General features: G+C 41.8%; 1 protein-coding gene across 1 annotated transcript; it reads left to right on the top strand.

The window, feature by feature from the left end:
* LOC114312981 (proteinaceous RNase P 1, chloroplastic/mitochondrial) lies at positions 1 to 24,727 on the top strand. The gene is made up of 6 exons (XM_028259296.2): positions 1 to 1,343; positions 7,235 to 7,324; positions 7,422 to 7,603; positions 22,418 to 22,538; positions 24,026 to 24,100; positions 24,224 to 24,727. Exons 1-6 carry the CDS (start codon positions 183 to 185, stop codon positions 24,335 to 24,337), a joined length of 1,743 nt encoding a protein of 580 aa, XP_028115097.2. The 5' UTR covers positions 1 to 182; the 3' UTR covers positions 24,338 to 24,727.
* The last annotated feature ends 670 nt before the right edge of the window (positions 24,728 to 25,397 follow it).

The raw sequence follows: 25,397 nt of genomic DNA, 5'->3' as shown, positions 1-25,397 counted from the left end.
GACCCGGATTGTTATTAGGGTTTCTCAGCTTCGAGCTTTTTGAACCGCTGTTATCATCTTCTCTCCTCTCTCCCCTGCATTCTCTTCAACTATGCGATTGCAGAACATTCATCAATTCAAGAACAGAACGAACAATTGAAGAATCTTTATATGTATACACACACATACATATATAAATTTGTATGTTAGCAGTGATGCTGTGGCGTGTTGGTTGTGTATCATTCTTTTCAAAAGCCCCAATTCTCTTAGTCTACCCCAGAAATCGATTTCTTCATCATTCACATCATTCTTTGAAACCCATTTATGTTAGTGTTCGTTGTGTCAATCGTTTCTCTATGAGCAAATTGACCCATCTCTGCACCTCTGCAGCTCTAATTCGCCAACCCACTTCATCAAATGCACCGATTTCGAACAGGTCAAGGAAGAGAGCTCGCCGCGAGAGCCCCGAAGGATTGCTTCGGCACAAGCTTGACACGTGTTCGCAGCAAGGCGACCTCGTTGAAGCCCTTCGTTTATACGATAATGCTCGGACCAGTGGAGTTTCTTTATCGCAACACCATTACAATTCGTTGTTGTATTTGTGTTCTTGTTGTGGAGATGGGAATGGGAATGGGAATGGGAATGGGGGGTTTTCGAAGGATGTAGTGAATTTGGGTTTAGAGAGGGGTTTTGAGATTTTTAAGCAAATGGGTATTGACAAAATTGCTCCAAATGAGGCGACTTTTACGAATTTGGCGAGGTTGGCGGTGGTGAAGGAGGACCCGGAAATGGCTTTTGATTTGGTGAAGAAGATGAAGAGTTGTGGTATTCCACCCAAGTTGAGGTCTTACGGTCCGGCATTGTTTGGGTTTTGCAGGAAAGGGATGGCTAATGAGGCTTATGAGGTTGATGCTCACATGGTTGAATCCGGGGTTTTGGCTGAAGAGTCCGAGCTTTCGGCTCTTTTGAATGTCAGTGCTGAAACTAAGAGGCCTGATAGAGTTTATGAAATGTTGCACCGGTTGCGTGCCACGGTGAGGCAGGTCACGGAAGAGACTGCTGGGGTTGTGGAGGATTGGTTTGAGTCTGAAAGGGCTGCAGAGGTTGGGGAGGTGAATTGGGATGTGGGTAAGGTGAGGGAAGAGGTTGTGAAGGGAGGAGGGGGGTGGCATGGACAAGGGTGGCTCGGAAATGGGAATTGGAGAGTTACGAGGACGCAAATGGATGAAATGGGTGTGTGCCAATCGTGTGGAGAGAAGCTTGTTAGCATTGATATTGATCCTAAAGAGACTGAAAACTTCACTACTTCATTGACCAATTTGGCATGCCAAAGAGAGGTTAAGGCTGATTTTATGCAGTTTCAGGTATGACACTATCTTTATGCTTCATTGATTAATACCGCAATTCAGCACATGGAGTTACTTGAGATGTATATTATTTTGGAATTGATTCCTATAGTTGATTCTTACACATTAGTGGACAATGCTGAAGCTTGGGTAACCAGCTTGAGGAATGATAGAATATCACCCCCTATTTATAGATTAAGATTAGGGTTTACAAGAAATGCAATTACAAGATGATCCCTGAGTGCTATCCCTGAGTGCATAAAATGATTACAGACAGACCCTAGTGTATCTTTCGGCTAATATAATATCACTTAATATGCTAACACTCCCCCTCAAGCTGGTGCGAAGATATCTCTCATGCCCAGCTTGACTAATATGTCATGAAATGGTTTAGTGCCAATCCCCTTGGTGAGAATGTCAGCAAGTTGTTCACCAGACTGGACAAAGGGAGTACAAATGATACCACTAGTGAGTTTCTCCTTAATGAAGTGGCGATCAATCTCAACATGTTTTGTCCTGTCATGTTGAACTGGATTGTGAGCGATGTTGATGGCGGCCGTATTATCACAGTATAACCTCATGGAGTCCGTTTGATCAATACCTAGATCTCGCAACAATAATTTGATCCATAAAAGTTCACACACACCTTGTGCCATAGCTCTAAACTCAGCTTCTGCGCTTGACCTAGCAACCACATTCTGTTTCTTACTCCTCCAAGTAACTAGGTTGCCGCCAACAAATGTGCAATACCCTGAAGCTGATCTCCTATCAGATACTGACCCAGCCCAGTCAGCATCTGTATAGGCTTCTACACGAAGATGATCATACTTTGAAAAATACAGACCCTTACCAGGAGCAGACTTCAAATACCTCAAGATTCTCATGACAGCCTCAAGGTGAATCTGATGAGGAGCATGCATAAACTGACTAACTATACTGACAGTAACAGCAATATCAGGACGGGAGTGAGATAGGTAAATGAGCTTACCCACTAGTCGTTGATAGCTCCCCCTATCCACAACTTCTCCTCCTTCATCATCCCCTAATTTCTGATTGGGTTCCAGGGGGGTGGCACATGCCTTGCAGCCAAGCATCCCAGTTTCCTTCAACAGGTCAAGCACATATTTTCTCTGTGAGATAAATATCCCATCCTTAGAGCGAGCAACTTCAATTCCCAGAAAATACTTCAAGCTGCCCAAGTCTTTGATTTCAAACTCTTTAGCTAAATATTTCTTCAACAGAGGTATTTCCCCACTATCATTGCCTGTAAGAACTATGTCATCTACATAAACAATAAGTGCTGTAGTCTTACCGTGTGAGGAATGTTTCACAAACAATGTGTGATCTGCCTGACTTTGTTTGAAGCCATATTTAAACATAGCCTGAGTAAATCTCTCAAACCAAGCCCTTGGAGACTGTTTGAGACCATATAATGACTTTCGAAGTTTGCATACTTTGCCTTCTGTTTGATGATCCTCAAAACCCGGAGGGATGTCCATATATACTTCTTCTTCGAGGTCACCATGGAGAAAAGCATTCTTGACATCAAACTGATAAAGCGGCCAATCCAGATTAGCTGCTAGAGAGAGAAGTATTCTGACTGAATTCATTTTAGCCACGGGTGTGAAGGTCTCCTGATAATCAATGCCATATGTCTGAGTAAACCCTTTTGCCACAAGTCTTGCCTTGTAACGCTCAATAGACCCATCTGCTTTGTGTTTCACAGTATATACCCATTTACATCCCACTGGTCGTTTGCCCGGAGGTAACTCAGTCAATTCCCAAGTGCCATTCTTCCTAAGTGCTTTCATTTCCTCAATCATGGCTAGTTTCCATTCAGAGGTAGCAAGAGCATCCTGAAAATGGTTAGGAATGCTAACAGAGGAAATATTGGACACAAACGCTCTGTATGAGGATGACAAATGAGAGTATGATACAAACTGTGAGATAGGATGTTGAGTACAAGATCTCACACCCTTCCTCTTGGCAATAGGAATATCAAGATCAATGGACTCGAGAGATTCAAAGTTACCTCGACTCTTATCAGAAGCAGGAGATGGCAGTGGGGTAGCAGAAACGGTCCCGTGTATCCAGTTAACTTGTTTTCTGTCTATGTCCCGGACATAAACATGCCCGTCCGTATTCTTGGTGACAGTGGGTTCTAGAGTCCCAGTAGAAGAGGGGGGTTCAAGAACAACTGGTTCCACCATAGGAAGCACAGTAGTAGAGGGTGGTGCAAGAACAACTGGTTCCTCCATAGGAGGCACAGGACTCACTTCATACCAAGGCTCCCCCGGAAATGAGGACGGTGACACCGGAGAGGACAAGAAATAGGACTGGGATTCAAAGAAAGTGACATCCATGGACACAAACCACTTACGAGAAGAAGGGTGGTAACATTTATACCCCTTTTGAGTAGGAGAGTAACCAAGGAAAACACACTTGAGGGAGCGAGGGTCCAACTTACCACGAGAGGGAGAGTGATTATGGACAAAACAGACACAACCAAATATTTTGGGAGGAATAGAAAACAAGGACGGAGAACCAAGGAGGACATGAAGCGGAGCCTGTTTGTCTAAGACCTGGGTAGGAAGACGATTAATAAGATGGGCAGCGGTGAGAACAGCGTCACCCCAATAGGGCCGAGGTACATTCATAAAAAAACACATACACCGAGCCATGTCAAGAAGGTGCCGATTTTTGCGTTCGGCCACCCCATTTTGTTGAGGGGTATTGGTGCAAGAGGTCTGATGGATAATGCCATGAGTAGAGAAATATTGTCCTAACCCAGAATCTATGTATTCCCCGCCATTATCAGAACGAAATATTTTGATAGTGGCCCCAAACTGAGTACAAATCATCTTATGAAAAGTGCGAAACACAGAGAAAACCTCACTCTTATCTTTCATGAGATACACCCAAGTAGCACGAGAAAAATCATCAATAAATGTAACAAACCAGCGATGACCTTTCACAGACAGAACACGAGAGGGACCCCAAACATCAGAATGGATTAATGAAAAAGGAACGGAGCTTTTATTCAAACTGGGAGCAAAAGAAGCTCTATGTTGTTTTCCAAGTTGACAAGACTCACAAAGAAAGTCAGACACATGATGTTTTGCAAAACTAGAAGGAAATAAATGCTTAAGTAAATGAAATGAGGGATGCCCAAGACGCCAATGCCACAGCCATAAATCAGCGGGGGTAGTAGAAGACGTGGTGGAAGAATAAGCAAGTTTGTCCGGTTGATCTAGGAAGTAGAGACCATTTTCTGCACTACCACTGCCAATCGTCCTCCCCGTGACAAGGTCCTGAAAAAGACAATGATCATGAAAAAACGTCACACTACAATTCAAATCTTGGGTAAGACGACTTAAAGATAACAGATTAACAGAAAACTTGGGAACATGGAGAACAGAAGATAGATGTATGGTAGGAGTGACTTGGACTAAACCTTTTCCAGAAATGGAAGAAACAGTACCATCGGCAATCCTAACTTTGTCCTGACCTGAAGAGGGCTTATAGACAGAGAAAAGATCAGAGGAGCCAGACATATGATCTGAGGCACCAGAATCAATAATCCAAGGCAATGATGTATGACACAGGAAAGCACAAGGAGAAGATGCTAAGTTACCTGAGCGGGCAAAGGACGAGGAAGCGGTACTGAGAGCAGTAGAAGATCGGCGGTCCAACAATTGGCGCAAAGCATCCTCTAGTTCAGTATCAGAAGTTGGGGTACCAGAAGTAGATTTAGACTCAAGGGTATCAATGGTACTTGACTGATGAGCCCGGGAATATGAACCACGTCCTCTAGATTGGCCTGACCGACCTCCTCGAGAACCAGACCGATCACCTCGACCCCCGGATGGAGTCCCATGAAGCTTCCAACACGTCTCACGAGTATGCCGCGGCTTCTTGCAATAATCACAGAATACAGACTCCTTATTAGCAGACAAAAGAGGCAGGCTGAGGCCATCTCGAGGAGTAGACAGTAATGCGGAACGGTCAGTAGAGACAGGGGACATCATGGCAGACCGGCGACTCTCCTCATTTTGTACATAGGCAAATGCCTCTTGAAGTGAAGGAAGAGTATCCATACTCAAAACTCGACCCCTAACTGGATCATATTCCACATTTAAGCCGGCCAAAAATTTAAAGACCCGTTCCCGTGCGATGAACTTTTTGTACCCGATAGAATCAGTAGGGCAAACGGGCTTATAGTCTTCCAGGTGGTCAAGGCGTTTCCAGCCGTTGGTGAGGAAAGTGAAGTATTGAAGAACAGTTTGCTCCCCCTGAAGTGAGCTCTCAATAGAGCGGCGCAACTCAAATGCCTGTGAAAAATTTCCTTTGCGGGAATAGGTAACAGCCACAGCCTCCCAAATGTCCTGGGCGGTCTCCATAGACAAGTAGCCCTCACCAAGTTCTGGAACCATCGAATGGATAAGCCAACTCATAATCAAAGAGTTGGTAATCTCCCATTGGTCATAACCTGAGTCAGTGGTACTAGGTGCCTGTATCCTGCCATCAATATACCCCATCTTTCCTCTGCTTTTCAAAAACAAAGTCAAACTTTGAGACCATGCTAGGTAGTTTTGACCATTAAATAGAGAGGTGGTGATTTTCAGACTAGGGTTGGGGTTCTCAGTCATGGTAGTAGGTAGAATGGGACTCTCACTCTTTGGTGTTTGAGAAGAAGGGGACACACTGGTGGAATCTGTCATGGATACAATACTACCGAACCCGCAACAAAACTAGTGATAATCACAAACCCGGAAGGTGGTAGTGAGATAACAGGCACAATGACTATTATAAAGACATAACACAAAAAATTAAGAAACCATTCTTCTTCTTTTTTTTTTTTTTTAATTTTGTTTTTGTTTTTGTGTTTTTTTTGTTTTTTTTTGTTTTTTTTTTGTTTTATATATATATATATATATATTGATTTATTTATATAAACATGTATTTATATATATAAATATATATATCAGGTTATATTAATATATATCAGCATACATATACATATATTTATATATATATCAAGGGTGTGAGATACCAGAGTGACGAAGGCGAGGGAGATGAGGACGACGAGGGCGATGACGGAAGGCGAGGGAGATGAGGACGACGAGCAGACGAGCAGACGGAGCAGACGAAGCAGACGAAGCAGACGAAGATGAAGCAGACGAGCGGAGGGACGAAGATGAAGCAGAGGACGGCTGAAGGAGATCAACCCAGCAGATGATCCAACTAGGTACGTTTTGAACCCTAACCCTAGAGGTGAAGCTCTGATACCATGAAGCTTGGGTAACCAGCTTGAGGAATGATAGAATATCACCCCCTATTTATAGATTAAGATTAGGGTTTACAAGAAATGCAATTACAAGATGATCCCTGAGTGCTATCCCTGAGTGCATAAAATGATTACAGACAGACCCTAGTGTATCTTTCGGCTACCTTTCGGCTAATATAATATCACTTAATATGCTAACAAATGCTGTAAAGAATTTTTATCTTGTTTCTTTATGTTACTTCCAAATTTGGAATTTGAATAACTAGATTGTCATCTTGTTGTTCATAAACATCTAATGATTTATGTCTAGTAGTGGACATGTTGGTAGACTGCATTACTCCATATCTCTGTTACTTTATCACATGAATATTTTATCAAATGTCGATATACTCTTTTTGGTAGGGGGTGGGGTTTGAGACTGCAGTCCACTCCTAATGGCTGCCAAGGTACTGCTAGGCCTGAGAGACTTGTTTGAAAATGATCAATGTACTTGTAATTGTATTGTTGAAAATGTATTCAATTTCTTAGTCAAAGGCCCATATTTGCTGCTTGTGTATGGTTCAGGCAATTAATACTTAAAAAGAATGGCATTCTGACTAACTTAGAAGGTGCACTCATTCAGGAGTGGCTTCAGCGGCACGGTCCATTTGATGCAGTTATAGATGGTGCAAATGTGGGGCTTATTAATAGGCATAATTTCAACTTTTCCCAGGTAAGAGTGTTGCTGATCACAAGCTTTAACAGTAATATATCTTCCTCAAAGTTAGAATCACACAGATATGGTTCTTAATAATTTCTTTTGGTTGTAGCTTAATTCTGTTGTAAATCAGTTACATCAAATGAGCCCGTCAAAGAGATTACCACTTGTTGTTTTGCATAAAAGTCGTGTTACTGGTGGTCCAGCGCAGAGTCATAACAACAAGAAGCTGTTAGAGAGCTGGAAAAGGTCTGGTGCACTTTATGCTACTCCTGCCGGTTCAAATGATGATTGGTAAGATCTCTTTCCTAACAATATTTCTGTTTTGTATATGTAATGTTGATAGATACGTATAATGATGATATCTATGTTTATTTTTTCACTTTCTGCGAGATGCATCATGCTTGCCTTGTTATCTGTGATACAGTGAACAATTACCATCACGGAACACTATTATTTAGTTTAGGCAGTCATGTTTCCCGACATAATCTTCTAAGATTGTCTTAATTCAGAACCATCTTAGAAAAAATACTTCCTTTCCCTCAATTTCATTGACTCATTGGATGTTCCTTTTAATGTTTTCCTCTTTGGTGGCAAGTTTGGGATGCCAAGAGGCAAGCACTTGTTCTCGCTTTAAAAGATTATCAATCTTCATTTTAAAAATTGTTTTTTTTTTTTTTTTTTTTTATATAAAAAAAACAATTTTAGCAAGGTGCTACACTTTGTTTGGATGTTTGTGTTTCATGAGATAACTAAACTAGATCACTACTTGTATGTTAAAATATATTCCTCTGTTAAGAGGATGAGTTGGTTTATCATCTGCCTATCACATGTAAGATAGGAGATTATAAATTGAGGTTCAGTTGCACATTAGTATTTAATTTTAATATTGTTGGCATGCATTTGTTGTCTAGAGCCTTTATATTCTATGACAATTTATCCGAATCTAGGCTGTGAAAATGCTGAGCCCTTGGGATTTTAGAAATCATTTTGGGCCAAGCAAAAAGAGTAGGTTGGAAATCATTGTTTAGTTCAAGGGTCCTCCATAATTAAATTTCCTGAGATGGAGTGGGTCTAGGGCAAGATATCAAGGGCAATCAAAATTATATATCATATATCGTATCAGCACCTGGTTGATTGAAATGAAACTTGTGAAGTTGTTAAGATGAAGCAAAAAGATCTGTGTGGGTAATTTTCTTACCACACTGCCCGCCTAGTAATCAGCTGGAGAGCACTGGCAGAATAGATGGCTTTAGTAAACCTGTAACAGAAAGAAAAAGGCTCCGGCGGTGGCTTTTCCACCCGGGGGCACTCCGACGATCAAGTCAGTATATCTCTCAAAAATAATCAAGTGTTAAACTCACAAGCTTGAGTATAAAACTGTGTACCTTAGACCCATGGGGGTGCCTCTCTTTTATAGTTTACTCAATCCAAGTCCTACTAGAAGCCTGACTTCTATGGACTTCAATTTAATACCTACTTTGGATTCTTCAAGAGATAAAGATAAACTCCCTAAGAGCTTTATCCTTATCTTGGCTAAGTCTCCTCTTTGTCCTAGGACTCTTGTCCCTTATCCGCTTATCTCGGATTCCGATATCTTCGGAGATAACCTCGGCCTTGCCGAGATCACCTCGGCGTCACGACCAGAATACGTGGCATCTCGGCTGACACGTCGGCGTCACCTTGCCACGTGTTGGTACTCAGAAAATATATCCCTACAACTGCCCCCTAGGTTCTATTACCTCCGCAATCTGAGGTGATGGAACCTATATCGATATTTCTTTCTGCATAGTGGTTCAAAAACTGTTTGGCCGAGATAATTCATTTTCAAGCCGATGTGTTCTCTTCGGAGAACAAGAATCCAAATGAACTCCACCACGCGCATGAGCTGTCATGCACATCTAACCGTTCCTTTCACGTGCTTTGTCTTCATTGGCCCGTGTCTGCGACGCGCCTGAAAGCTGTCTTTCACTCGTCTGCGCCGTCTGACGTGCGCGTTGCTCCAGGTGTAATAAATGCCCTACTTTTGCCGTCGTTTCAAGTTTTTTTTTTTTTTTGATAAAACTTTTCTTTCCCTTTTCCTTTCTTCACTTTTTGCATTCTGATTTCTTGCTTTCTCTCTCTCTAAGCTTTCTGAAATCCACCATTGTTCTAACTCCAAGCTCTACAACCGTCTTCATTCCTCCATTTCAGCGAAGCGTTCGCCGTTCTGCTTTGTTTGTAATCGTTGTCCTACCTCGGCGAATTTCATTCCGGCTCCATTTGTTCTGGTAAGATTCCGTTTCTCTTATTCTCAATTTCTTCTATGTGCTTTTGTTTACTTGCTGCCATTTTTGTTTTGTTCAAACCTTGGATTGTTCATCTGGATGTGTCCATTCATGATTTCACTTATCTCTTGAACACTTGCACTGTTTCAACACTTTTCTTGCCACGGTTCTTGACCTTTTACTTCTGTACCTCTTTCGCTTTTGAGAATCATATCTCTGTTCTTGATTCTGAAATGTCATTCTTTGTTTCTTGTTTTCTGTTTTTACTTTCCAGATCTGTTCCTTTGATCTTGTTCTTCATAGTGCTTAGGTTTGGGATTTGTTTGTAGAACCTTTACTTTAGGGAAAACTTTACTTTTGAGAATCATACTCCTTTCTGAGACCTAGCCCTCTGACTTTAGGCCGACGTTATGGGTATGTGGAGACATCAGGTAAATACCCCAACAAAACTCGAATACTTTAGGCAGGAGTTCTCCATCCCAGCCGATGTTCACCTTAGGCTAGCTGGGGATGGTGATTCCATCATTCTCACAGATCATACGATGCCCTTTCCTATTGTAGCCTTTACTGAATGTGGACTCCGGCTTCCACTCAATCCCCTCTTTCGCGAGGTTTTCCACTACTATAGGTTGAACCATATGCAACTTACCATCAACTCTTATCGAGTGATTAATGGTATCATAGCCCTAACTAGGCAGGAAAATGTTAGGATTACCCTTGCCGATGTACAATACTGTTATACCATGTGCCCCCTTAACTTGAAGGAAAGAGGTTACGTCTACTACCTCAAGCCGAGGTCTACTGAATTCAAAATTGTAGCCGACCTCCCGGACTCCAACAAGGGAGCCGGAGATGACTTTGTCATTGTTTCGGGAAATTGGGAATTTGGTCCAGACGAAGATGTTCACCTCTACCCTCTTCCTCGAACAGTTAAAGAGGGCAAGGGTAAGAGTCCAGCATCAATACTTAGTTATTTCTTTTCCAAGTCTTCAAAACTTTGTCTGTTTCTAATGTGTTTGTTTGTCCTGCAGATCTTCATCAACCACCAAAAAACTTTCGCCAATCGTACTTCCCAGGAAAAGATTTAAAGAAGCTCCTTGATCTTCCAATCCACAAGCGCAAGGCTCCCCTGCTACTAAATTTTATCCCGACATACAAATCCACACTACCCGACGTCCCAAAAAGGAAGAAAAAGAGTCTTTCTCCACCTTCTGCCACAACTCCTTCCATTGCTTCCACATCATGAGCAGACGAAGGATCCACTTCTGACCCAGTCGATCTGCCGTCTACTTCAGCCCCATACTTGATCCCAATACCAGAAAGAAAACGTCGGCGACGCCTTGTCAAAACTGCCGAAATGGGTCGCGCAAAGCCAATTGCCCAAAATCTCTTAGCCGACCTTCCGACTGATGCTGATACTGTACCAACCCAACCAATGCCCCCACCGAAGCCAAGAAGAATCAAGAAGGCCCAGCCTAAAGCCAAGGCTACTGAAGTTGAGGTTGAGTATACTTTGCCTATCTCAAAACTGGCTGAGAGTAAGAAGACTTCTTCTGCTCCTTCAAAAAGGTCTGCCGAGACCCAGCCCTTCGAGTCCACCCAATCAAAGAAGCCGAGGTCTGCCTCAGCTACTACTTCGGGGTCCAAGAAACCCGATGTCCCCTGGGCCCCAAAGTTGACTTTGGAGGATAGGCCAATTATGTCGACTGAGAGTGCCGACGACATTAATGTCGGTGTCGCCCTCAGTACTGCTCTTCTTCGTCAAAGCGATCTGGAGCGAAATGCTGGGTACAGCGAGTATGAGAATTATGCGTTAATGCTCCAGCACTCCGTTCAAGTAAGTGTTTCCTGTTTTGTCTTTTTCTTTCTGTTGCACACTTGGAAGATTTTCTAACACTTCTGTCTTCTTTCAGGCCATCCAACACGCCCATTCGTTTTCAATGCAATCTTTTGAAAATCGGCAAAGAGTGGTCGATATGAAGAGGGAGGTTTCTGCCCTAAAAAAGGAGAACAAAGCTATTCTGACAAAGATGAAGAAGCTGGAAGATCAGGCCATGGCTGCCACTAAGGCCCGACAGATGGCTAAAGAGAAAGCGGAGTCTGCTGAAGCCATAAAAAAAGTTGCCGAGGCCGAGAAAAAGATGCCGAGGTAAAAAAGGCTCAAGCCGAAAAAGAGCTCGAGCAGGCCCTGGCCACTAAAAACGCCGAAATTACTGAAGCCGATGAAAAAGCTTACGCCCAAGGAATGGCCAATGTCACTGAGGAATACAAACTTCAAGTTAAGCAGGCATGCAACAGGGGCTTTTCCCTTGGTTGGATGGCCCTTGCCAAAAAACTCAACATCCCAGATGACTCGCCGTTGCGCAAGTCTGAAGCTATTCCTCTCCCATTTCCTCCTCTTCCACCTCCAAGTCAGGCTGAAGAAGAATCTGAGTCTGAGTCTGAAGCCGAAGATGATGATAAGGATGACGGTGATGCTCTAGTAAGGAAGCCCAAGCACGCCGATGAGATCCAATCTCTTCCTCAAGATGATCAAATCCTAGACCTAACTCATGAAGAGGATGAGGAGGTTATTAAGGAGGCAACTCCTGAACAAGCATCATCCGACGTTCCTCCAGCCGAAAAAAATCTTGATGAAACGCTCACAGAGATTGACGTCGAGATTGAAGCAGAAAAGATTGCCGAAGAGGTTCCACCAGAATCTTCCGAGGTCCCAGCTCCTCCAGCTGTTAATGCTGAAGAATCCTGATTTGAATGTCTTTATTTCCTTGCCTATGTACTCTGATTTGTTTTCTGAACAATGTAAACTTCCTTTTATGGCTGATGTGCCTTCCTTTATATATAACTGCAGTGACGACGGTGTTCCGAATCCCCATCCATAAAGTCCTGGATCAAATTCGAAACCAACCCTATTTCAGACCTCCAGCAAGAGCACCAAGGGAATTCATGGGAAGAAACATGGGTAGGCGTTGTGCTTACCACAATGAAGAAGGGCACCCAACCCAGGGTTGCAGAGCCCTAAAAGCACACTTAGAAGACTTGGTAAGGCAAGGCCATCTGAGGGACCTTGTTGATGAGGCCAAGACCAGAGAAGAACAGGCAAGATTGCCTCAAGCACCAGCAGCTCCACCACCTCCAGCACAGCAACCACAGGCAGGAGGACCAAGGGTGGTTAATGTGATCCACTCAAGGGTCAACGAGAACGAAGGCAGAGGAGAGACCCAGAGGGTAAGGCATTTACAGCATGTCTACCAAATCGGGGAAAAAAGACCTCGGCCTGAAGAAAGCCAAGGACCAATGATAACCTTCACCGAAGCCGACCTAGAGATGGTCCAGCACCCGCATAATGATGCCTTGGTAGTATCCCTCCAGGTTGGGGAATGCCAAGTAAAACGCATCCTAATAGATCAAGGCAGCTCTTGTGACATCATGTACGTCAGATGTTACAGGGAACTGGGCCTTCATCCTGACGACCTGGAACAATCCAACAACCCTATGGTCGGCTTCAATGGAACGCCGACATGGCCACTGGACGCAGCAAGCGTGGAAGTACAAGCCAGTACTAAGAAGATCAAAACAGAATTTATGGTGATTGACACACCCTCACCATATAACATCATCTTGGGAAGACCATGGTTGCACGCAATGGGGGCAGTTCCCTCAACATTGCATCAACTACTACGGTTCCCCACAAAGCATGGAATTGAAGAAGTCAGAGGAGATCAATTGCAGGCAAAATGTTGCTCTATGGCAGCAACAAAGTCCACTTGCAACATTCGAGAGCCAAAAGAGGCAGAGATTGAAGACAAGGACATGGAGGTCCTAGATGATGTCGGCAAGGAGCCAACCGAAAAGAGTGAAGAAATACTAAAGAAAATCCTAGTCTAGGAGGGCGACGAAGAACGTTTCTTTCTTCTCGGTTCAGGCTTAGCCGAAGAAGAGGAAAAAGAACTGGAAGATTTTTTGAGAGCCAACATTGAGGTGTTCGCCTGGACACCTTATGAAATGTCTGGCATTGACCCCGAGGTCACTTGCCACAGACTGAATGTCGACAGGACGGCAAAACCTGTGATTAAACGAGCCAGAAGACCGACGTTGATGCACGTCGAAGCAGTGGAAGAAGTAGACAAACTTCTGGAAGCCAGGGCCATCCGAGAAGTTCACTATCCGACATGGCTGTCCAACACAGTGGTAGTGAAAAAGAACGGTAAATGGAGGGTCTGTGTAGACTTTACCAGCCTCAACAAAGCCTGCCCCAAAGACAGCTTTCCTCTGCCCAAGATTGACCAGCTAGTAGATACAACTTCAGGGCACGAAAGGATGAGTTTTTTGGATGCATACAGGGGGTACCACCAGATTGCCATGTACCCACCAGACGAAGAGAAGACTGCGTTCATCACCCCTAAAGGCTTGTACTGTTACAAGGTAATGCCTTTTGGGTTGAAAAATGCAGGAGCAACTTACCAAAGGTTAGTAACAAAAATGTTCAAGCACCTGATTGGCAAAACGGTAGAAGTCTACATCGATGACATGGTCGTAAAGACCAAGGAATCTAAGGGTCATCTTGCCGACCTAAAAGAGGTCTTTGATATACTCAAAAAATACCGGCTCCGACTCAACACATCAAAATGCGCGTTTGGAGTTGGATCAGGCAAGTTTTTAGGGTATCTGGTAACGAGAAAGGGCATTGAGGCGAGCCCAGACCAAATCAAAGCCATCCTAGAGCTGCAAAGCCCGACGTCGGCAAAACAAGTTCAGATGCTTACTGGAAGGGCCGCAGCCCTAAACAGATTCATCAGCAGAAGCTCAGATAAATGCAGACCCTTCTTCAACTTGGTGAAAAAAGCCACAGACTTTCTGTGGACAGAAGAATGCGAAGCCGCTCTAACCGACCTAAAGAAATACTTGACCACAACTCCGGTTCTTTCCAATCCAGAACCAGGGGAAGAACTGTTTTTGTACTTGGCGGTGTCAGAACACGCAGTAAGTGCAGTACTAATCCGAGAAGAAAAAGGGGAGCAAAAGGCGGTTTACTATGTAAGCAAAACCTTGGCCAGCGCAGAAACAAGGTATCTACCACTGGAGAAATTAATGCTGGCCTTAGTAATGGCTTCAAAAAAGTTGAACCATTATTTTCTGGCGCACAAGATTGTGGTCCTAACAGAGCACCTACTGAAGTCCTTGTTGCAACAAGGAGACTTAACTGGAAGGATAGCAAGATGGGCAGTGGCTCTGGGTTAATATGACCTGGAGTTCAGGCCGAGAACAGCAATAAAAGGCCAAGTTTTGGCCGACTTCGTGGCAGAATTCACACCCGAAACCATCGAACATCGGGTTCCGTTGAGCCGAAATGAGCAGTATCCTAGCAAGCAAGGAGAAGCCCAGCCAAAGGCAAAAGAGCAAAGGAAGGAAAAACTCAGACCCTGCAGCATCTACATCGGCGATTCATTCAGACTGTTCGTCGATGGAAGTTCAAACCGTCAAGGAGCAGGGGCAGGAGTACTGCTGATATCTCCAGATGGAGAAATAATAGAACAATCCATCCGTTTGGGGTTCAAGGCCTCAAACAACGAAGCGGAGTACGAAGCATTAATTGCATGGCTAAAACTGGCAGTAGCAGCAGAAGCAGATGAGGTAATTGTTTTTTGTGATTCACAACTTATTGTTAACTAGTCAACAGGTGAATTTGCAGCCAGGGACGAAAGGATGTCGGCATATGCAAAAGAGGTCATCAGATTGGCAGCCCTATTTCAGAACTGCCGACTACTGCAAGTCAGCCGAGATGACAACACCCACGCCGACGCGTTGGCTTACCTGGCAAGTTCAATACAGACTGGAAAAACAAGAACAATTATAATCGACTACATGTCGGGCCCGAGCATAGAACCAAGGAGCACAAAGCAGCAAGCAATGTGTGTGGACATGGGGCCAAGCTGGATGGATGCAATTATTGCATTCCTGAAAGAAGGAAAGTTGCCAGAAGATCGTAAGGAGGCACACAAAGTCAGATTGAAATCTGCAAGATTCTGTCTAACAGAAGATGGATATCTCTACAGAAGGTCCTTCACTGGACCACTTTTAAGGTGCGTACACCCTTTGCAGGTTGAGGATTTCCTCTATGAAATACATGAAGGAATTTGTGGAAGCCATGCTGGAGGCAGATCACTAGCCCACAGGGCCATTACCCAGGGGTATTGGTGGCCCTACATGCAAAAGGATGCTGAAGCCTACGTGAAGAAGTGTGAACAATGCTAAAGGTTTGCACCTTTAATACATCAGCCAGCCGCTGGCCTGAACCCAGTATCCAGCCCTTGGCCGTTTGCCCAATGGAGCATGGATCTTGTCGGGCAACTTCCCCAGGCAACTAGGCAGAGAAAGTACCTGCTGGTGGCAACAGATTACTTTACCAAATGGATAGAGGTAGAACCTCTTGCCAAAATCCAAGATGTGGACGTCAAGAACTTTATATGGAAAAACATCATCACCAGATTTGGCATTCCAAGGGCAATAGTTGCCGACAACGAACACAGTTTGACAGCAAACTCATCAAGAATTTTTGTGCGAAATTCAAGATCAAGAACTATTTTTCAACACCAAGTTTTCCCCAAAGTAATGGTCAAGCAGAAGCATCCAACAAAGTAATTTTGGATGGAATAAAGAAGAGGCTGCAGGCAGCAAAAGGAAAGTGGGTAGACGAATTGCCCAACGTACTTTGGGCATATCGGACTACGCCGAGAAGATCAACAGGAGAATCCCCTTTGCCATGGCTTATGGCACAGAAGCAGTCATCCCATTAGAGATCGGCATCCTAGGGATCAGGACCCAGGGAGTAGAGAATGGCACCAATGACATACTCTTAGCCCGAGATCTGGATCTTCTGGAAGAACGAAGAGAAAAAGCTGCAATTCAACTAGCAGTATACCAGCAACAGCTTGCTAGAACTTACAACAAAAGGGTCAATCCAAGAGATTTTCAAGTCGGCGACCTAGTCCTAAGAAAAGTCGTCGGCAACAAAAAGGATTCCAGAGAGGGCAAGCTTGGCCCAAACTGGGAAGGACCCTATAGAATTACTTCGGTAATAGGCAATGGAGCTTATCGACTTGAAGATAACGAGGGCAAAGCACTGCCAAGATCTTGGAACACTTGTAATTTGAAATTCTTCTATCATTAGATGTGCAGTATTTTTTGCCGATGTCTTTAATAAAGTTTTTTCAAGAATTCTTTCAACACATATGACTGATAAAATTACATACTGATGTTTTTGGAGACATGAATAATGAGAACCCCAGTAGAACTCAGGTTCACATTGGGGGCAGGAAGAAGAAGAATGCGTTTACCACTTGTTAAAATTTGTAGCAATTTACAAGTTGGTTAAACCGAGATAATGTTTAAACTGAAATTAAACCGAGATGATGCTTAACCGAAGTTAAGCCAAACTGATTCCTTGTCTTCACTTGTTGAAATTTGTAGCAATTTACAAGTTGGAGTCAAGCTGATTTCTTGTCTTCACTTGTTGAAATTTGTAGCAATTTACAAGTTGGAGTCAAGCTGATTCCTTGTCTTCACTTGTTGAAATTTGTAGCAATTTACAAGTTGGAGTCAAGCTGATTCCTTATTTTCACTTGTTAAAATTTGTAGCAATTTACAAGTTGGAGTTAAGCTGATTCCTTATCCTCGCTTGTTGAAATTTGTAGCAATTTACAAGTTGGAGTTAAGCTGATTCCTTATCCTTGCTTGTTGAAATTTGTAGCAATTTACAAGTTGAAGATAAGTCGAGATTACTGTTTCACTTCACTTGTTGAAATTTGCAGCAATTTACAAGTCGAGGTGAAGCCGAGGTTATAGTTTGTAACTTATAAATCAACAGGTTGATCCAACCAAAGAAGATGCTTAACACTTGTTGAAATTTGTAGCAATTTACAAGATAATGTTAAGCCGACGTGTGATCATCCGTCGAAATTTACAGCAATTTACAGGTTGAAGTAAAAGCTAAGTATATTGTTCAAACAAACTTGTTGAAATTTGCAACAATTTACAAGTAGACCATTATTTAATACTTGTTATAACTTGAGAACAGTTTACAGTATATGTTAACACTTGTTGAAATTTGTAGCAATTTACAAGTAGGTTAGACCAAAATCACTGTTTACATACTTCTTGAAACTTGAGAAGAAACTTACAGAATTAACATTGAATTGTATATGTTAAACACTTGTTGAAATTTATCAAAAGTTTTTCAGGTCTGAATCTTGCCGAAATAAAGTTTGATGTTATTATACCCGAGGTATGTAACCCCGAGGAGATTGCACAAAGGTGGCAAAATATAGAAGGCATACAACCATGCAGAAGCAAATCAAAAAGAAATTAAAAGATTGAAGCATCCATAAAAAAAACAATTGCAGTTATATATAAAGGAAGGCACATCGGCCATAAAAGGAAGTTTACATTGTTCAGAAAACAAACCAGAGTACATAGGCAAGGAAATAAAGACATTTAAATCAGGATTCTTCAGCATTAACAGCTGGAGGAGCTGGGACCTCGAAAGATTCTGGTGGAACCTCTTCGGCAATCTTTTCTGCTTCAATCTCGGCGTCAATCTCTGCGAGCGTTTCATCAAGATTTTTTTCGGCTGGAGGAACGTCGGATGATGCTTGTTCAGGAGTTGCCTCCTTAATAACCTCCTCATCCTCTTCATGAGTCAGGTCTAGGATTTGATCATCTTGAGGAAGAGATTGGATCTCATCAGCGTGCTTGGGCTTCCTTACTAGAGCATCACCGTCATCCTTATCCTCATCTTCGGCTTCAGACTCAGACTCAGATTCTTCTTCAGCCTGACTTGGAGGTGGAAGAGGAGGAAATGGAAGAGGAATAGCTTCAGCCTTGCACAACGGTGAGTCATCTGGGATGTTGAGTTTTTTGGCAAGGGCCATCCAACCAAGGGAAAAGCCCCTGTTGCATGCCTGCTTAACTTGAAGTTTGTATTCCTCAGTGACATCGGCCATTCCTTGGGCGTAAGCTTTTTCATCGGCTTCAGTAATTTCGGCGTTTTTAGTGGCCAGGGCCTGCTCGAGCTCTTTTTCGGCTTGAGCCTTTTTTACCTCGGCATCTTTTTTCTCGGCCTCGGCAACTTTTTTTATGGCTTCAGCAGACTCCGCTTTCTCTTCAGCCATCTTTTGGGCCTTAGTGGCAGCCTCGGCCTGATCTTCCAGCTTCTTCATCTTTGTCAGAATAGCTTTGTTCTCCTTTTTGAGGGCAGAAACCTCCCTCTTCATATCGGCCACTCTTTGCCGATTTTCAAAAGATTGCATTGAAAACGAATGGGCGTGCTGGATGGCCTGAAAGAAGACAGAAGTGTTAGAAAATCTTCTAAGTGTGCAACAGAAAGAAAAAGACAAAACAGGAAACACTTACTTGAACGGAGTGTTGGAGCATTAACGCATAATTCTCATACTCACTGTACCCAGCATTTCGCTCCAGATCGCTTGGAAGAAGAAGAGCAGTACTGAGGGCGACACCGACATTAATGTCGTCGGCACTCTCAGTCGACATAATTGGCCTATCCTCCAAAGTCAACTTTGGGGCCCAGGGGACATCGGGTTTCTTGGACCCCGAAGTAGTAGCTGAGGCAGACCTCGGCTTCTTTGATTGGGTGGACTCGAAGGGCTGGGTCTCGGCAGACCTTTTTGAAGGAGCAGAAGAAGTCTTCTTACTCTCAGCCAGTTTTGAGATAGGCAAAGTATACTCAACCTCAACTTCAGTAGCCTTGGCTTTAGGCTGGGCCTTCTTGATTCTTCTTGGCTTCGGTGGGGGCATTGGTTGGGTTGGTACAGTATCAGCATCAGTCGGAAGGTCGGCTAAGAGATTTTGGGCAATTGGCTTTGCGCGACCCATTTCGGCAGTTTTGACAAGGCGTCGCCGACGTTTTCTTTCTGGTATTGGGATCAAGTATGGGGCTGAAGTAGACGGCAGATCGACTGGGTCAGAAGTGGATCCTTCGTCTGCTCATGATGTGGAAGCAATGGAAGGAGTTGTGGCAGAAGGTGGAGAAAGACTCTTTTTCTTCCTTTTTGGGACGTCGGGTAGTGTGGATTTGTATGTCGGGATAAAATTTAGTAGCAGGGGAGCCTTGCGCTTGTGGATTGGAAGATCAAGGAGCTTCTTTAAATCTTTTCCTGGGAAGTACGATTGGCGAAAGTTTTTTGGTGGTTGATGAAGATCTGCAGGACAAACAAACACATTAGAAACAGACAAAGTTTTGAAGACTTGGAAAAGAAATAACTAAGTATTGATGCTGGACTCTTACCCTTGCCCTCTTTAACTGTTCGAGGAAGAGGGTAGAGGTGAACATCTTCGTCTGGACCAAATTCCCAATTTCCCGAAACAATGACAAAGTCATCTCCGGCTCCCTTGTTGGAGTCCGGGAGGTCGGCTACAATTTTGAATTCAATAGACCTCGTCTTGAGGTAGTAGACGTAACCTCTTTCCTTCAGGTTAAGGGGGCACATGGTATAACAGTATTGTACATCGGCAAGGGTAATCCTAACATTTTCCTGCCTAGTTAGGGCTATGATACCATTAATCACTCGATAAGAGTTGATGGTAAGTTGCATAGGGTTCAACCTATAGTAGTGGAGAACCTCGCGAAAGAGGGGATTGAGTGGAAGCCGGAGTCCACATTCAGTAAAGGCTACAATAGGAAAGGGCATCGTATGATCTGTGGGCATGATGGAATCATCATCCCCAGCTAGCCTAAGGTGAACATTGGCTGGGATGGAGAACTCCTGCCTAAAGTATTCGAGTTTTGTTGGGGTATTTACCCGATGTCTCCACATACCCATAACGTCGGCCTAAAGTCAAAGGGCTAGGTCTCAGAAAGGAGTATGATTCTCAAAAGTAAAGTTTTCCCTAAAGTAAAGGTTCAACAAACAAATCCCAAGCCTAAGCACTATGAAGAACAAGATCAAAGGAACAGATCTGGAAAGTAAAAACAGAAAACAAGAAACAAAGAATGACATTTCAGAATCAAGAACAGAGATATGATTCTCAAAAGTGAAAAAGGTACAGAAGTAAAAGGTCAAGAACCGTGGCAAGAAAAGTGTTGAAACAGTGCAAGTGTTCAAGAGATAAGTGAAATCATGAATGGACAAATCCAGATGAACAATCCAAGGTTTGAACAAAACAAAAATGGCAGCAAGTAAACAAAAGCGCATAGAAGAAATTGAGAATAAGAGAAACGGAATCTTACCAGAACAAATGGAGCCGGAATGAAATTCGCCAAGGTAGGGCAACGATTACAGACAGAGTAGAACGGCGAACGCTTCGCTGAAAAGGAGGAATGAAGACGGTTGTAGAGCTTGGAGTTAGAACAATGGTGGATTTCAGAAAGCTTAGAGAGAGAGAAAGCAAGAAATCAGAATGCAAAAAGTGAAGAAAGGGAAAGGGAAAGAAAAGTTTTATCAAAAAAAAAAACTTGAAACGACGGCAAAAGTAGGGCATTTATTACGCCTGGAGCAACGCGCACGTCAGACGGCGCAGACGAGTGAAAGACAGCTTTCAGGCGCGTCGCAGACACGGGCCAATGAAGACAAAGCACGTGAAAGGAACGGTTAGATGTGCATGACAGCTCATGCGCGTGGTGGAGTTCATTTGGATTCTTGTTCTCCGAAGAGAACACATCGGCTTGAAAATGAATTATCTCGGCCAAACAGTTTTTGAACCACTATGCAGAAAGAAATATCGATATAGGTTCCATCATCTCAGATTGCCGAGGTAATAGAACCTAGGGGGCAGTTGTGGGGATATATTTTCTGAGTACCAACACGTGGCAAGGTAACGCCGACGTGTCAGCCGAGATGCCACGTATTCTGGTCGTGACGCCGAGGTGATCTCGGCAAGGCCGAGGTTATCTCCGAAGATATCGGAATCCGAGATAAGCGGATAAGAGACAAGAGTTCTAGGACAAAGAGGAGACTTAGCCAAGATAAGGATAAAACTCTTAGGGAGTTTATCTTTATCTCTTGAAGAATCCAAAGTAGGTATTAAATTGGAGTCCATAGAAGTCAGGCTTCTAGTAGGACTTAGATTGAGTAAACTATAAAAGAGAGGCACCCCATGGGTCTAAGGTACACAGTTTTATACTCAAGCTTGTGAGTTTAACACTTGATTATTTTTGAGAGATATACTGACTTGATCGTCGGAGTGCCCCCGGGTGGAAGAGCAACCGCCGGAGCCTTTTTCTTTCTGTTACAGGTTTACTATAGCCATCTATTCTGCCAGTGTTCTCCAGCTGATTACTAGGCGGGCAGTGTGGTAAGAAAATTACCCACACAAGATCATTTCTGAAGTTGGTTTTAAAAGCTTTTGCATATTGGAGATAACTGCCTTATAATCTGCTTTGAATGCCATTTTCTTTTAAAAGAATTAATATTACTCGTCTACAGGTAATTGTGGCTATACTAGTTTGAAAAATCAAGCAATCACTATGCTGGTGCCATTCCTGGTGCTAGTTGCTATTTTAATTGTTGAGAGACTGGATTAGGCTTATAGTTAATTCTGGTCAAGTCAATTAAATCAATCAAATTCTGACTCAGAAAGTACTGTCAAAAAAAAAAAGAGAGAGAGAGAGAGAGAGAGAGAGGAAAGAAAATAAGACTCAGTAGAGTTTTTAGATTTTTTAAAAAATACAGTTTGTTATTCTTCGCATAAATCTGCACTTCATTCTAAATTTTATTAAGAATTATAGTGATTATTAAGTTGTATTTTAGAAAGAAAAAAAAAAAATTCATAGGCAAATTGAACTATCTTTCCAAATTAATCTTTATATCACATCTCCATGTTACAGGTACTGGTTATTTGCTGCAGTTAGTTGTAAGTGTTTGCTGGTGACAAATGATGAGATGAGGGATCACTTGTTCCAATTGCTAGGGACTAGTTTTTTCCCAAGATGGAAAGAGAAACATCAGGTATTGTCTCTTCTTATTTGAATAATATGGTGTTCCGTTGCTAAGGCCAAGTTTGGCAAGTTGCCATAAAGTCAAAAAGTTACTCAAAAAGTTAAAAAGTTGTCACTATTCACCAAAAGTCAAAAATTACGGCTGCACAACTCTCAATCCTAATTTTTCCCTACACACTAATTTATACAATTTTTTAATACACATTTTTCCATAAAAAGTCAAAGTTTACTCAAACATCCATATTTTTTTCCTCAATTTTTTAGTCTAAAAAGACAAAAAGTGCACTTATTTAGGACACCCCAAACAATCCCTAAATTAGCTCTTTCATAATGAAATAGTTCTGTATCAAAGTTCAACTTCAATGTTGCTAGATCGCTGTATTTTTATGCTACTCAGTATTACATATAAGGAATATTGAACGCTATTACGCTCTCTATAGTACTTCACATCATATAGCGTTACTTCTTACTGAGTTATACATAGTATCAGTATCATATTCATTCATGTGTTTCAACGCCATTTTTGGTCATATCCAAATATTCTTCTCACTTTTCTCTCAGTCCTCGCTTTGAGGATTAGTTTTGAGTTGGGATTGATGAGTTATATCCGTTCATGGACAATTTGGTCTTTTGGCACAACTCTGAATCAGCAGTATAACTTAGGGGTTGTTTGAGATGTTCTAAATAAGTGTACTTTTTGACTTTTTATGAAATATGGATTGTGTTTGAAGTGATGTGGTAGAGAGGTGATGTGACTTAAATAAGATGATGTGACTTAAATAGGATAGTGACTTTTTGATTTTTTAGCTTTTTTTGAAGATGCCAAACTTAGCCTTAATATTATGTTATAACACTCTTTTTTATTTTAACACAATATGAGACATAATAAAAATCCTTCTCATGATTTTTAATACAATAATATGAGTCAACATTTGATTTTGGTGTTGGAGAAAACTAATGTAAAGATTAAGCATTTACTGATTTAAAAAAACTAAAACATTAAGCATCATTGTAGCCATGTTTGATTGCTGGATAAGATACAAATCCCTACTTCGATCGATATTTGAGGCTAGTGGATGGTCGCACATTGTTTTACCCTGGGTCTCACCAAAAGGTGTGGTTAGGGGGTTCCTCATTAAAAAAAAAAAAAAAAAAAATTTGTAAAAATTTTTTTTGACTAAAGTTTTGTCAAGAAGATTGAGAATAGTTTTGGGTGACACTATTTCCACTTATCAAGGGCTTTTGTTGAGAGGCGTACTAATTTGGATGTTGCTTTGATTGCGAATGAAGCAGTAGATGATTCTGCCCTATGGTTTTACATGTTTGTAGTCTATTCAGATTCAGATGTTTAAACCTCTTATAGCATGTTTGGCTTGGAAACTAAAGAACGTTGTATGGCTATTTACCCGTGATTGACTGATCATGCATAATGCCTAAATTATTTTGCACAATTCAGAAATAAAATTTCTTTTGTGTTTCTCTGGAAATAATTGATAGGTCCGGTTGACAACGTCAATGTCAACGCATAGACCTAAGCTTCACATGCCGCCACCGTATTCAATTATCATTCAGGTGAGCTTTTCAATCATTCGCTCTCTTTCTAATCCTAGAGATTTATCATTGGCTTTCTGCATTCTTCTTTATATCTTATTTTTGTGTGAATATGTAATGAATGTATGGAGGTGTAAAATGCAGGAGTCGGAGCAGGGTAGTTGGCATGTACCAACCATTGTAGGCGATGATCTCGAGACACCAAGGCAGTGGGTCTGCGCCACCAGGGCCAGGGACCCTTCATCACACACTCTTTAAGTTGTAGAATATTGTCCTCTTCCTATATTCAGGGTGGGAGAGGGATAATTTTAAAAAGAAGACATCAATCGGGCTTATGTATTTTTATTTATCCATTCTTGAAAAAAAAGAAAAAAGATGAAAGATGATAGTCTCTCTCTACATGGTGGAACTTTTCTATGTAGAAAAGAACGGTCCTAACCCTAATTTGTTAGATCGACCTTGACCTCGAGGAAAAGACTGGGGGAGGGTGGCGGAGGGGTTGGTGATGGTGGTGGTGGGTGGAGTTAGGGTTAGGGTTTGGCGGATTGGGAGTTAATTTTGGTATTAAGTAGATCGTTTAAAGAATTATTGTAAAATTTGAAAGCCCCCATTTTTTTGTACTTGAAGAATTGTTTTTTTTCTTTAAAATAATCAGAAACTAGTTTGATAAAAATAAATATAAAAAATAATTTTAAAATTAAAAACATTATTTCTGTTTTATAAAAGAGAATATTATATTAATAAGTGATTTTTTAAAACTATATATTAGTTTTTGATTTAAAAAAATAAAATAAAAAACTCAACACAGAAATCACTAATCAATAAATGAATCTTCGTAAAAAGTTTGTAATATCCCAGTTATTTTGTTTTTATATTTTTGATCAATGGGTCCATGAGCTAATTGGTAACCTCAATAAGAATTTTTTATGCGCCACGTTCAATTAAAAGTTTTTTTATTTGGGTAACAATAATAAAAGAAAATTTCTAACGCATGGTTCAAATGGCTAATTATTGTTATTATTTCAATCAATAGTAGAGAATTTACAAATATTATGCAAATTCTATCAAATTATACATTTAATTGCATAAGAAAATCTAACATTAAAAAATCACAAATAAACAAATTAAAGGATAAATTTCATTCTAATTTTTTTTTCCTTTTCTTGGCAGTATGATTATCCCTTTTCATTTAGAAATAAAGTTATAATCTTTAGACATTTTTGTTATTTTTTGGGAGATAAAATTCATTTTAATCCCAACACTTTACTCTATGTGCAATTTATTTTCTAACATTTCGAAATTAGCACGTAACTCTTTT

This window comes from Camellia sinensis, chromosome 12 (assembly GCF_055761805.1).
Source record: "Camellia sinensis isolate YWXY chromosome 12, ASM5576180v1, whole genome shotgun sequence".
NCBI classification, from domain to species: domain Eukaryota; kingdom Viridiplantae; phylum Streptophyta; class Magnoliopsida; order Ericales; family Theaceae; genus Camellia; species Camellia sinensis.
Note: the sequence above shows the minus strand (reverse complement) of the source record. Positions and strands in the feature narration are given on the sequence as shown.

Excerpts from the sequence above, each read along its gene's own strand:
- LOC114312981 (XM_028259296.2), top strand. The coding sequence starts at position 183 with ATGTTAGCAGTGATGCTGTGGCGTGTTGGTTGTGTATCATTCTTTTCA. Across the intron at positions 22,539-24,025 it reads GATGGAAAGAGAAACATCAG|GTCCGGTTGACAACGTCAAT; the intron begins GTATTGTCTCTT and ends AATAATTGATAG. Across the intron at positions 24,101-24,223 it reads CGTATTCAATTATCATTCAG|GAGTCGGAGCAGGGTAGTTG; the intron begins GTGAGCTTTTCA and ends TGTAAAATGCAG.